At 41.9% G+C, this 14,569-nt stretch overlaps 1 protein-coding gene across 1 annotated transcript; it reads left to right on the top strand.

The window, feature by feature from the left end:
* The first annotated feature begins 591 nt into the window (after positions 1-591).
* On the top strand, positions 592-11,352 carry LOC143289683 (uncharacterized). The gene is made up of 4 exons (XM_076598731.1): positions 592-1,282; positions 8,778-8,812; positions 10,143-10,225; positions 11,271-11,352. The coding sequence occupies exons 1-4, from the start codon at positions 616-618 to the stop codon at positions 11,350-11,352; spliced, it is 867 nt and encodes a 288-aa protein (XP_076454846.1). The 5' UTR covers positions 592-615.
* Positions 11,353-14,569: the final 3,217 nt, after the last annotated feature.

Raw genomic sequence — 14,569 nt, 5'->3', positions numbered from 1 at the left:
GATGATCTGCCACGGGATACTCTGGAATCAAAAGTACTGAATATCTTTTTGGAAGGCTTGACTCTTCACATTGGCAGATGGACTGTGAAACTGCAAGCATTTGATCTGACATCAGGGTTTTATGGGACTGATTCTACTGCATACACAGGTTCCAGTGGTGACAAACAATTATTTTCCTACCAGGCTTCACAGGAACATCCTCTACATGGTCTTGAACATCTTTTTCTGCCACTGTCAAAGCGTTTAGAATGTAAGTATCTAAGCTTTCAGAGGGGTGAGTTTACAGTGAAGATTTCTGATGGAGAAAGGCGAGTGTACTTTCCACTCTATCTGGACTCAGACCTCAGACCTGTGTCTTTTGATCCCATGGATTATCCCAATGGTGTGTGGCTTGCTGGGAATGAACTCGACATGTGCTTTAATACCTATGCATTGATCTTTCCTGAAAACATGACGATCTTTTCCTTCAACCAGACTTATCCAGGTCAAGAAACGTCTATGGCCCGAGAAATCTTGAGTGAAATCTGCAGTAGCATCTCCACCATGTGTCTGATTGCCACCTTTGTTACATATTGTTTGTTCAGTGAGCTACGCTCTCTCCCTGGTTTGAACAACATGGGTCTGAGTTTAACTTTGGCAGCAGCTAATTTGAGTCTGCTTCTTGGCTGGATTCGTGAAACTGGTAACCAGCATATCTGTATTTCAGTGGGCGTGGGAACCCACTGGCTGTGGCTGATGGCATTGCTGTGGATGGGGGTCAGCTGCGTACACATGCTGCGTGTCTTCATCTCCAAAACACGCCTGACCTTGAATCAGAGTGAAACGAAGAAAACCTTTGTGCGCTATATCCTTTTCACTCTTGTCATATCCGGCTGTATCGTGATCCTCACCATTGTCGTTTCCTATGCTGTGTCTGGTGGTGCCAGTTTAGGGTATGGTGGCAGACTGTGTCTCTTTGACACCGATCAGCATCCATTTCTTCCATTGGCTTTGATGGTGCCTCTGGGCTTAGTTGTTCTTACAAACATGACCTGCTTCATCTATACTGTTTTCACCATCAGGAGGGTGCAGCATCTCCAGGCTCAGACCCCTAAAGGGTTTCGTGACATCCTGGTCTTTGCCAAGCTGGCCACAGTGACTGGTGGGACCTGGACACTAGCTGTAGTGGCTTCACTGATTAACAAGGAATGGCTGCTGGTGGTGGCAGAGCTATGCACTGCTTCACAAGGGCTTCTGGTCTTCCTGTCCTTTGTGTGCAACAGACGTGTGTGGAACCTGTATCGTGCCCGCTTTAGATCCTCCACGAAGTCAGCGACATCTTCTACTGCTTCCACTGCTGGCACTATGTCCAGTGGTGAGACAAACTCCTTAGACTGATGTTAAAATGCACAATTTCTAGCGCAGTCCCTTGTTTTCATAAATACTTGAAGCTTATAGTCACTTGAGATTGCACAGCTGTTTCTGTTCATGATAGAATATGTATGTATGTGTGTGTGTGTGTGTGTGTGTGTGTGTGTGTGTGTGTTGTGTGTCACTGTGGACAGTCAACAACAACTGCCACCCCCATAACCGACATTACTTTTTCCAGTGCCAAATTGAGTTCACAAGCTGTTGCTAAAGTGCAGGATTTGTTTTGGTGTGGGATTTGTTTATCGTTGTAAAAACAAATACATCAACACATGTTTATGTTTGAAAAGCACATCTTCTTCTTCTCTCTCGATACACAGAGGAACTGTTCGCTGGATTCTTTCAGGTCTCTCAGTTTTTGTTTGTTTGCTGTTGTTTTGTCAAAACCAGGGGTTCTGCAGATGGTTTCCCTGTCCATACTTAAGTGTTGCAAGCCCATCGTTCGTTGTTGATGTTTTGGTCTTCCCATCCATATCCCTTCCTCAACAGCTCTTTCAAGGACTGCTTTTGCAAAGCCACTGGATCTTTTTACGTAGCCTCACCAGCGTAGTTGTTTTTTTTTTAATAACTTTTTTTATCTGATGTCAGCAGATCTTCACTAGGTCCAGTCGGTTGCTTGATGGTTTGACGCATTTTTTTCATTGGTGATTTGGTTAGCGTGTCCGATGTTTGGCATCTTGTAATAACACCTCATTTCCATTGCTCAAAATCTTCTTTCCGAATCCACCGTGAGAGTCGTGTCTCACGTATATACAGGAAGATAGAATACATCAAAGTATTCAGACGTCTGATCTTGTGTTTCTTGGAGTTATTGCTGCCCTTCCATATACGTTTCGGTCTGGACAGTGCTGATGTTGTCTTTGCCTTCCTTTGATAAGATTTATGGTTTAGATCCTTTACTAATGATCAATCCCAGGTTGTGAAGTTGAACAGTTCCTAGCTTCAATCCCATGAAAATTTGTTTCAGCTGTAATTGTGGCCTTGTGGTTTGGATCTAGTTTCCATGCCATATTCTGTCATTGTTTCATCCAGTCTTTTAACAAACTGGGCGAGTTCTTGCTCAATACTAGCCAAGCTGTCAATGTTGTCTGTGAAGCGAAGGTTCATGGTGGTTTTTCCTTCACTGCTGACTGTGCTGACATGATCTTCAAGTGTCAGTCATAATGCATTCCAGGAATACTTTGAACAGCTGGGAGACAGCTAACAGCCCTGACGGACTCCAACCGAAGTATGGAACCATTCTCCAATAACACCCTGTGTGGGTACCGCACTGGTCAATTTGAAGTACAATTCCTGGATTATGTTGATAAGCCTTTGCCCGATGTATTTTCTTCATTTTGGTTCAGTGCTTCTTGCTGGACTCTGTTAAATGCATTTTTTAAGTCTACGAAGACATGATAGGATTCCTTCTGGTGTTGGAAGTGTTTTACAAAGGACGTGCAGACTAAATATTTGTTCAGTAGCACTTCTGGCATTGTGGAAGCCAACCTGTTCTTCGGCAATAATGGTATTTGCTTGCAGCTGGAATCTTTTCAGAACGATCTGAGCATTTCTTTGCTGGCATGACTGATCACACTGATAGTGTGGTAGTTCTGGTAGTTGGAGATTTCCTTTTTTGACTCACTTGTGTAAACAAAGTGAGTCTATGTTTTAACCCGGTGTTCGGTTGTGTGTGTGTGTGTGTGTGTGTGTGTGTGTCCGTGGTAAACTTTAACATTGACATTTTCTCTGCAAATACTTTGTCAGTTGACACCAAATTAGGCATAAAAATAGGAAAAATTCAGTTCTTTCCAGTCATCTTGTTTAAAACAATATTGCACCTCTGGGATGGGCACAAAAAAAAAAAAAAAATTGAAGCCTAATTATATGCAAACTGCATTTACTGTTATATTTATATTTTTTGTATTCTCTAAACATGGCACTTTGATCTGATATTCTGACCCAACAACAAGAGTAGTCATTATTATCATTTTTTGTTCAAACAGGAACTTCTTTTGCTCAGCATGGAAGTTTTATTTATTTTGCAAACGTTTTGGTGCAGGTAGTAAAAAAGGGAAATTACTCTGTAATTGATGCTAGGGGGACTTAATTTGCTTTAAACTGATCTTTCTCATTTTAAACATTACATTTTGAAATTATACTCAATACATACAAAGCTTGGATTTTTTTTTTTTACATTGTATCACAAGTGAGTCTTGAAGGCCTTGCCTCTCTTGTTGTGGAGGGTGATATGTGATTAGTTTGTGGCCTGGGCCATTTGTTTGTGTGCTGGATGTCGTTGCAGATCACTATTAAGATGTCAGTTACAGATTCTCTGTCATGTTTCAAGAGTTATGCAGGAATTTCGTCGATGCCTGTAAGCTTGCCACATTTCAGCGATTTCACTACTGCTACAAAATTCCAAGAGTATCAAGAAGTAATCCTCATTTGATGGATCTTGCACTGCTAGTACACTTGGATCTCCTTTGCTCTGTTTGTTACACAGGTTAAAGCAGTGCTCAATCCACCCTTTTAATGTTTCATGATGTCCTTTTACTATGTGTGACAGTTGCCATCTTTGTCCTGGATGGTGCTGACAGAACTACTTTGTATCTCTTTGGTTAAGTCTTTCACAATCTCTCTCTCTCTCTCTCTCTCTCTCTCTCTCTCTCTCTCTCTCTGTCTCTCTCTCTGTCTCTCTCTCTCTCTCTCTCTCTCTCTCTCTATATATATATATATATATATATATATACATCTGTGTGTGTGTGTGTGTGTGCGTGTGTGTGTGTTTACGCACGTACGTACGTACATACATACATACATATATGCACGTATACATATAGATATACATGCATGCATATATGCATACATGCAAAATATATAACCATACATCAGCCTAAACAACAAGAAGAAAATATTCTTGAACTGTCAGTCCTGCTACTGTCAATTACAGCGTATCAATTCCATTCGGAAATATCTGTCCACCGATGCAACATCTAGACTTGTTGTTTCTCTCATTCTCTCTCGCCTTGACTACTGCAACTCTCTATTGTCTGGTTTGCCTGCTTCATCCATTCTGTACCCTTCAGCGCATACAAAACTCTGCTGCCCGACAGAAACAATCTGAGCACATCACTCCTCTTTTACAACATCTCCACTGGCTCCCCGTCTCACACAGTTTAAGTACAAGATCAGCACTCTTTGTTATAAATGCATTCACAAATCTGCCCCTTCCTATCTATGTGGCTGCCTTCACATCTACACCCCATCTCGCTCTCTACAATCGGCTTCGGATCCACTCTGTTTACGCATACCCAGATTCAAACACTCCACTGTCGGCCGCCGCTTTCTCTGTCTCTGGACCTTGCATTTGGAATGAGCTTTCCCCTTCGCTTCGTCAGGTCTCCGCACTCAGCTCTTTCAAGTCTGGCCTTAAAAACCCGCCTCTTCCCAAAATAGCCTGCCTTCCCTGCCCCTTCGTAGTTTTCCAGGTTGTTGTTTGTTTGTTGGTTTTTTTTGTTTGTTTGTTTTTGTTGTTGTTGTTTGTTTTTTGGTTTTTGTTTGTTTGTTTTTTGTTGTTGTTTTTTTGTTTTTTGCGGGTTTTTTTGATTTTCTTTTCAGTCTATAGTTATTCATGCATGTAACTGACAGGTGTGAAAGTGCTTTGATTTGTCTCTGCATAAGATTCAGCGCTTTTTGATTACTAATTATTATCATTATTATCATTAATCCCACCCAACTACCAGACACACATCGACGAAACATTAAATCCACAACAAAAAGGTAACGCTCAAAAATAATAATTTGTTTATTTCACAATGCACAAGCACGTGTGCATAACATGAACAACAATAAGGCAATTTGACGCTGTAGACGCACTTGAACTGCTATCACTCACTCGGTCACAAACAAAATTCATTATCACTTATTCACGGGGAAGCACCTTGCATTCATAATTGGTCTTGAAGGACTTTTATATCAATTGTACACACCCACAGAACCTTAAACATAGCTGTTCACAAGGCACTTTCAGTTGACAAGAAGTGGTGAAACGAGCCCCTGCACTCTCACTGATCTGAGCATGATAGGTATGGAGTAAGTTTGACACTGACAAGATGGATAGCAGCAGCGCTTCAGGAAAGAACCGTCGTCCTACGCCTCGGAGATTGGATGTCTGCACCTTCTAAACTATCCATGGGACTGCCACAAGGGTCTCCGCTTTCTCCTGTCCTCTACAATGTCTACACGAAGGGCCTTGCATACTTAAACAACAATGGAATAGCTCGGGTGCTTACTCTTGCGGATGATGGCCTGGTCTTCAAAACTTCGAAAGATGCTCAGGAAAGAACTAAAGCCGTCCAGAAACAACTAAACAATATTGCTCAATGGTGCAAAGACACAGGATCTTCTATCAATCCAGCGAAAGCCCAAACGTTGCTGTGCACCCTCAACAACAGAACCGCGAGCAAATCACCACCTTCTGTGTCACTCGATGGGATTCAGATCGAGAAAACTGAATGCCTACGCTACCTAGGAATACACTTCGACAGGATGCTGACCTTCAGAAAACATACGGAAAATACTGTTCTCAAATGCAAAAAGGGCCTTTCAGTCTTAAAAGCAATGGCAACCAAAGGTATTGAACAACGCCACCTCTTCCTGCTATACCAATCACTCGTCCTCAGTGTGATCGACTACGGACTTGGGCTAACAACACCGTCTCAAAGCAACCTCCTAAATAGAGTCCAAAATGAAGCTATGAGGCTGATCCTTGGAACAACAAAAGACACGCCCACAGAAACCATGCGATACCTGCTTGACCTTCCTTCAGTGCAGGCCAGAAACAAGTTAGAACAGGTCAAGACCTACTTCAAAGCATTAGAAAACCCTCAAAACCCACTGCATGACGCAGTCAAAGAACCAAAAGGCAGCCGCCTAGGACGAGGAAGATCATGGATGGGGCAAGCAGAAGACACAATCCAGCTAGTATGCCGACTACAAGACCTGAAAGAAACAAAAGAATGGGAGAAAAAACCCGAAAACCTCAACCATCTATTCAACACAGCCACTTCACCCACTCTAGGAAGACATTGTCGGGAATGGCCAGAGGGCAAAACTGATGCGGAAGTGAAACTACTCATAGAAGAAAACAGTAAAGAAGAGGACATCATCATATACACAGATGGCTCAGTCACCAAAGACCAATCCGGTTGGGGATTCACTGCGAAACAAAATGGAAAAACAGTTAGGGAAGAGAATGCTGCCTACAAAGTCACAACCTCCAGCCTAACGATGGAAGTTGAAGCTGTGACACATGCCCTCCAGTGGCTATCGTCCATCCATACGCCCGGAAACCAACATGCCATGATTCTAACCGACTCAATGAACCTCATACAGAAAATTGAAAACGGAATGGGAAGCCCAGAGTGGCATAAGGCAATGCGCAACTTTCAGATTAAAAAACTCACATGGTCATACTGCCCGGGACATGCAGGTGTTAAGGGAAATGAGCGAGCTGACAGACTTGCTGGTAACGCAACACCAACGAGCGGCCTACATCTAGGAAAATCGGAAATCTTCAGAAAAGTCAAAGAATATCAAAAAGAACAGGTACAAGGACATCACACCATCGATCGCCTCAAAGAAATAAAAGCAGAGAGAGGGAGCGGCCGTAAGTCTAACATGAAAGGCAGAGCACGATGCTTTGCTAATCAAACAAATATCGGCATCATTTCCAAACCAGCATTGCGCAAATTTCTTCAAAACGGAACAGAGTCTCTGTGGGCTTTTCCAAATACAATAGACTGAGCAACACACTATACGCCACGTTCTTGGCATCAGAGATCTTTTCCCATCCCTCTTGCGGCCAATCAGTGGCAGCCTCTGTGCGTGTGTGTATGTGTGTGTTTGTGTGCATGTGTGGGTCTGTATTTTTGAGTGCGTTTGTGCATGCGCGAGAGTGTAAGTGTACACAAGTGTCAGTAGAGTTCTGTGCACGTGCGTGTGTGTGTGTGTGTGTGTGTGTGTGTGTGAGGGGGAGGTGGGGGTGCGGAGGGAGGTGGGGTAGAGGATGAGGTATGTGAGTGTATGCATGCCTACACTGTGGGAGCAACAGGATATTGGAACGTATATATATATATATATATATATATATATATATATATATATATATATATATATATATCTTTGTACATATGTGTGTGGACATATGGGCATATGTGTGTGCGCTTGTACAAGTAAGTGTTCATCTGTGTGTGTGTGTGTGTGTGTGTGTGTGTGTGTGTGTGTGTGTGTGTGTGCCGTGGAAGCTGTGATACGTAGACTAGAAATGAGTGTGTGGAGGAGGGGGGTAGAGGAGGTGCAGGGTAATGTGTGTGGTGTGTTTGTGTGTGTGTGTGTGTTGGAGCTCATGTACGTTTATATGTATTTGACTGTGCTTTCATATCTGTGAAACTGCGTGTTCGGTGCATATCTGTTATGCATGTGTGGGTGTATATGTGAATGTGTGTCTTAATGTTTTACATCTATTTGCTTTTTTTATTTTTTTATTTTTATTTTTATTTTTATTTTTTTTTACATTATAGTTATTATTTATTTATTTATTTGTGTAAGCTTATCTATCATTTATTCACCTTTTTTTTCTTTTTTCTTTTTTTCCCCTCAAGGCCTGACTAAGCGCGTTGGGTTACGCTGCTGCTCAGGCATCTGCTTGGCAGATGTGGTGTAGCGTATATGGATTTGTCCGAACGCAGTGACGCCTCCTTGAGCTACTGAAACTGAAACTGAAACTGAGCATGATAAACGCACAGTGCCGACAGGAGGATGAGCGAAGGCCACTGTTTCCCTATTACTTAACTGCGCTGAACTCGTGCCTTTCGCTGTGCACCAGCCAGCAACTATCACTGCCACATGTCAGGACTGAATTTACGATACAGGAAGATGATATAAATCACGGCATCTGTCACTTTAAGAAAAAAAAAGGCGCATATGTGATGCTATTATACGCATGAAATTCCATAAATTAAACTCTTTTTACACACCAAACACGTTGGCAACACGCTTTACATGCACACCGTGCTTTGGAGTCAAAGAGAGAGAAGCAATACATCCAGAGACCTGGCGTGACCCCTTTGTGTTAAACACATGCAGTTTTAATCAATTGCTACAGTCACAAAACACTTTGTTGGCCTACACAGCACGATGTGACAAATCAAAGGTTATGAAACCTTACCTGACTTCTACTACGGAGACAAACTTCAGTGCATTGAAAGTATGTTGTTGCTGTCTGTTCAATGGACGTATGAAAGCATGACTACAGCACTGTGCAGAGGCACACTAGACAAGACAAGATAAATGGTTTATTGACCTAAGCATTGCTCATATCAGGGGAGGGGGGAAAGGGGAAATCAAAAGCACCAAAACAAATGTAAAATGTTCTTCCACACTCTCCGATACACACATACGCGCACACACTGAGACGTTCACAAAATGGGTATAACATGGACAAACTGGTTTTCCGTTTACACATCTTGGAACACGTGGCCATCAGCCGTGGGAATACGGAAATAAACAGAAAATAAACACTAAGTTCCCTAAATGGCTGATCTAAATTTCAAACTGTGATAAATGTATCCAGCAATATCTGTCATATATTTACGGTCGTTAAGAATTGTCAGCTGCTGTTTTTTTGGATCTTGCACAAATTTCAGAGGAAGGTATTTTGATCTCATTACTTCATTTGAATGACAGCTAAACAGAAAGTGAAATTCATCATCAACATGTCGTTTGCATAAAGGGCAACGTAAGTCCACAGGAAGGTTTATGGAATAGCGAAATTTATGGATTCTTATATCAGTAATGCTTAATCTGAATCTGATGTAGATGTCCCTTAATGCCTTATTCTTAATGTACTCGAAATACGGTTTTAATGAAAATTCAAATTTGAATTTTCTATATACAGAATATCGCTGTGTTCCTGGATCCCACTACACCATCCTTGTTTCCAACAGTCATTCAATTGCTCTTTAAAGACACGTAAAAACCAGGTTACATTTTGTACACCTTCGTTTAGACATACACAACTTTCACATCATGCATGCATATATATATATAGAGAGAGAGAGAGACAGAGACAGAGACAGAGAAGAAGAAAAAAAGAAAAACATACACCTCAGTCTGTCAGATATTCCAAAGTTTCGGAACGACCTCTTTCCTTCCTCGAAGTTGTTTACATGTTACCAGGGTCACTGTTACGCAGCTATTATGACGCAAGCACGCCATGTCGTACATTTCATGCAATTTCACAACTGCAAGATTTCGCCAAGAGCCGAAAAAATTGCGATTGTCTATATATAGGCACGACTGTATAATTTGTAGATAGAAATAAATTTGGATCTAAGTTGCTGCGTTACACACACACACACACACACACACACACACACACACACACACACACACACACACACACACACACACACAAATATATATATATATATATATATATATGTAATCTGGTAGAGAATTCCATAAAACACCTAAAGAGGGAATGAAGGATTCTTGTCTCACTTGTGTCTTTACACACAAAGAGAGTGTAAGTAATAACTCAGCGTTTCTGTTGTCTGTGTCCGTGAGTGTGCATGTTCATGTGAGTGTGTGTGTGCGTGTGTGTGTCAGTGGTAAACGTCAACAAATCTATTTTCTCTGGAAACACTTTGTTTATCAATATGAATTCTTTCTTCGTTTCACTCTGATTCAAGGTCAGGCGTGTTTTGGAGATGAAGACACGCAGCATGTGTACGCAGCTGACCCCCATCCACAGCAATGCCATCAGCCACAGCCAGTGGGTTCCCACGCCCACTGAAATACAGACATGCTGGTTACCAGTTTCACGAATCCAGTCAACAAGCAGACTCAAATTAGCTGCTGCCAAAGTTAAACTCAGACACTTGTTGTTCAAACCAGGGAGAGAGCGTAGCTCACTGAACAAACAATAGGTGACAAAGGTGGCAATCAGACACATGGTGGAGATGCTACTGAAGATTTTACTCATAATTTCTCGGGCCATGGACAGGTCTTGACCATGATAAGTCTGGTTGAAGGAAAAGATCGTCATGTTCTCAGGAAAGATTAATATATAGGTATGAAAGCATATGTCGAGTTCGTTCCCAGTGAGCCACACGCCACTGGGATAATCCATGGGATCAAAAGACACAGGTCTGAGGTCTGAGTCCACATAGAGTGGAAAGTACACTCGCCTTTCTCCATTAGAAATCTTCACTGTAAACTCACCTCTCTGAAAGCTTAGATACTTACATTCTAAACGCTTCGACAGTGGCAGAAAAAGATGTTCAAGACCATGTAAAGGATGTTCCTGTGAAGCCTGGTAGGAAAAGAACTGTTTGTCACCACTGGAACCTGTGTATGCAGTAGAATCAATCCCAGGAAACCCTTGAGATGGTCTCTTGTCAGAACATCAGGGGCTTTGATATCACATTCAACAACAGCAATATAAAACGAAACAACTTTCTGAAAGTTTTCCCCTGTTCATGTTCCCACCTTTCCACTTCCCTATTCAGACATTGACAAGAACCATTTCCTTCAGTCATCAGCTTCTCCATCCGGGAGAGATATTTTTCAAGGAAGCAGGTCTCAGCCTGGAGACGTGACGTGATTGTCCCATACATGTCAACAAAGGCAGAACCATACTAAAAAAATGCTTTTTTAACAGTCACACCGTAATCACAGTCTCGCTGTCTTCTTAATTCAAAAATGCCTGTCACTGGAAATGATGGCAACCCATCTGATGTACAGAGAGAATGAAGGTTTGATTTGACATCCATCCACAGCAAAGTAGGTCTGAACAACACACTGATGTGGTACCCCAGTCCACGCACCCGGTCCACTGGTGTGACGCACCATGACATGTCTGGTTCCAGCAGTTTCCCGGCAGTGCACTGCAGCTTCTGACATGCTTTCTGGAACAGTGATCTAAGCATTTGTGTGACAGTAATCTGCGAACGATAAAGAGTTAGACGGGACGAAAACAGCAACAACAAACGAGCAAAACAAAGCAATGCGAAACGATTTTCTTTCTTTTTTTTCAGGAGGGACATTGAATAATTACTTAATCATTTTTACCAAATTATTACTTAAACCCATTTATAAGATTGAGGGAAGGAGACAACGACAAGGAAAATGACAAATTCTTATTGGCAAGTAGCATTTCACAGCTCTGATGCCAAGTGAGGGGTAGGGGTTGGGGGGCGGGGGGGGGGGGGGTTAAATCAGCTTATGCAAGTGACGAAAAGAAAGGAAAACCTTAAAGAATAAGGGGGAAAAACCAGCAACCAAAATACATACACACAAATGCTTAAACATTCATGCACCCACGAATATATATTCCAGACGACTCTGACAATCAGTCAGTTAACTGGCGCTAAATAATACGGACATAATTATGACCATCCTACTGGCTATGCATCTGTCTTAAGGGTTATCTTGTATTTCTATTCTACATCATGTTTCTATCGTGTAAACGTCATCATGAAGCCAGTCATTTCCATCTGATATTATATGGAGAGGGAAAAATAGAGAGAAAGAGCGAGAAAGAGAGACAGAGAGATCATATAGATTAACTAAGATATATTAGTGTCAGACAGATGGGTAGACAGACAGACAAACATAGATAGACTGATGGATTGATAGATATAGGCACAGTGATTGATAGATAGAGAAAGCTTGTGAGACAGAGAATGACAAGTAAATGAGAAAGAGTCATGTGTGAAGTAATTGTAAAAGAAAGAAAGCACGAGAGACAGAGAGAGAGACTGAGAGCTCTTTACACATATGATAAAAAACTGCTACTACAAACTACTGAACATAGGCTCGAGCCCCTCCGTTCTGAATAGCATCTGCCATAGAGCCGTCAGTGTAGGCATGAGTCCAGAACTCTTTGGGGAACTGGGTGTGGAGGTGTTCAAAGGTGAGGGGCTTTCTTTCAGGCCCACTTTGGGAATCTTTGGGGCCAACACCAGGGATGCTGCACTGGATGAGGGGAGGGGTTCCTTCACTCTGGGGTATCACTTTGGGGGCATGGTCAAGGATATCCTAATGTTACCGTTCTAGGATCCTGCTCTGGTGTATGAAGCTCCAATGGTGTTTTAAAGTGCAGACATGATTGTGCCTTGGTGCAGAAGGCCTATCACACAGGAGATGGAAGTTGTTGGGTGTGTGTAAATGCAGTAAATGCATAAGAGCTGTATGTATGACAGTCAGACGTGTCCAACAATGACCATCAGAACAGCACAGGAGGAGGCGACTGCTGTCCCAACTATCGGGGATAAAATTTGAACAAAGAGGTATCTTGCCCAAGTTATATATCTCTCCACTCTCAGCCAACAGCGCTTTGGGACAGTCGGCGTTGGGATGGTCCCAAAAGGCCAACTAGCCCTGAAGGCTGCAGCACTAAGAGTTTGTGCAATCTTGCCTCATGGTTTGAGAGTTGTAGACATCCACAAAAGACTAAGTTGTAACTGAATGTTCACTGCAGTGGGGAAACCATTGATCATACAACTCTCACATTACTGTTCGACCAACTGTAAGCTGATGTCAATCTCTGGTAAAGACCGCCACAGACAGTCACTTAGAAGTTGAAGCAGGACTGTGCTATAGCATATAGACAGGTAATTAGAGACAAAAAATTGAAGAAAACATATTCACAAGTAGAAAACCACAAAATACATTTTAATCCAATCTATTTACAATATTTAGCACAGTGATAGCTCTGACCCTGCCTTGTCAAGTGGTGCCAAAATCCTCAGTCAGAAATAGAGGAAATATGATGATAAACCACCCTTGCTTCGGTTAATCCCTTAGATTCAAGCAGATCATATTAGCGAGATACAATGAAATCTCAGAAGAGGAGCAGATAATACTGTCTTTTTTCAAATTCATACACCACAAAAGGAAAGACCAATCCTTTTGGGCAAGACATTGGACACATGTGATTTAAAATAATCAATCCATCACAAAAGTAACCATGCAACAGTCTTAATAATCTAAATGTTTTTACATACAGTTGATGGCATGTGAATTCTTCTCATTGGAGATGCACCAAAGCTTCAGCTCTGGCATTCCGCCCGCTCAGAACGACATGCCGAAGCGTAAGATACGACGGATCTCCGATTTTTTTTTTTTTTTTTTCATGCACTGAGCAGTGTTCAATTAAAGGGAAACTAATCAGGCGTCCTTAAGGGACTAGTCTTGGAAAAGTTGAGTTCTTTCCCTTTCATCGTGAATCGCGTGAAAGGCTTTTTATCCCGATCTTTCTTGACCGGGTCCCAAGGTCGGCTCTCACACAACAAAGATGGAGGCGCAGCGAACGCACTCTGTACGTGAGGCGGTCGAACTTTTGACAGAAGAAGGATCAGACATTGAACGTGACCTCCTAGACAATGGTAGCGAATTCTCTGGTGATTTTTTTCTGATGATGATGACAGTTAGTACCAGATGATGATTTTGAAAGTGACGACGAAACTTTTTTTTCTGACCCCTATGATGCTGAGACAGAGATCGACAGTGACACAAGTGACGGCCATACTGCAAGACAAGATGACTTAATGACTGTAGATATTGACGATGAAGAACAAGAATATATGAATGAGTGGGTGAAAGACCTGACAGACTTCACACTGGCTGTACCTTTCACTGGGAACCTCAGACTCTTGCTGAATTTCCAGACACGCCCACTCCTCCTGAGGTGAGTGTGTTTACAATTTGATATTGTTGCTAATTTATTTCTTGTGTAAATAATTTTTAATGAATAATTTGTATAGATTAATGTAAAATTATCATTTTCTGTGTGTGCACTTATTGAATTGTGTGGGTGTGTGTCTGTGCAATGGGTGTGTCAGTGTATTATGTGTGTGTGCATGTGTATTATTTATACTGTCACTCCTGAATTATTATGCCTGTGTATATGCTGTGTTATATTATTGATGTTAATTTTGCATTTGTTTTTTTGCCCTTTTTTTTGCAATACATTCAAAAGCTTTTATTCTTTTTTTTTCGTTTATTTTTCTTGTGACAGCATTGTCTGTTACAGAAATTCAAAACACTTTACACACATGAGGAGGAGATCTGCCAGACACAGGAGCAGACATGGGGAGACTGAGGCCAGGCAGTC

The sequence above is a fragment of the Babylonia areolata genome, chromosome 14, assembly GCF_041734735.1.
Source record: "Babylonia areolata isolate BAREFJ2019XMU chromosome 14, ASM4173473v1, whole genome shotgun sequence".
Lineage (NCBI taxonomy): Eukaryota > Metazoa > Mollusca > Gastropoda > Neogastropoda > Buccinidae > Babylonia > Babylonia areolata.
Note: the sequence above shows the minus strand (reverse complement) of the source record. Positions and strands in the feature narration are given on the sequence as shown.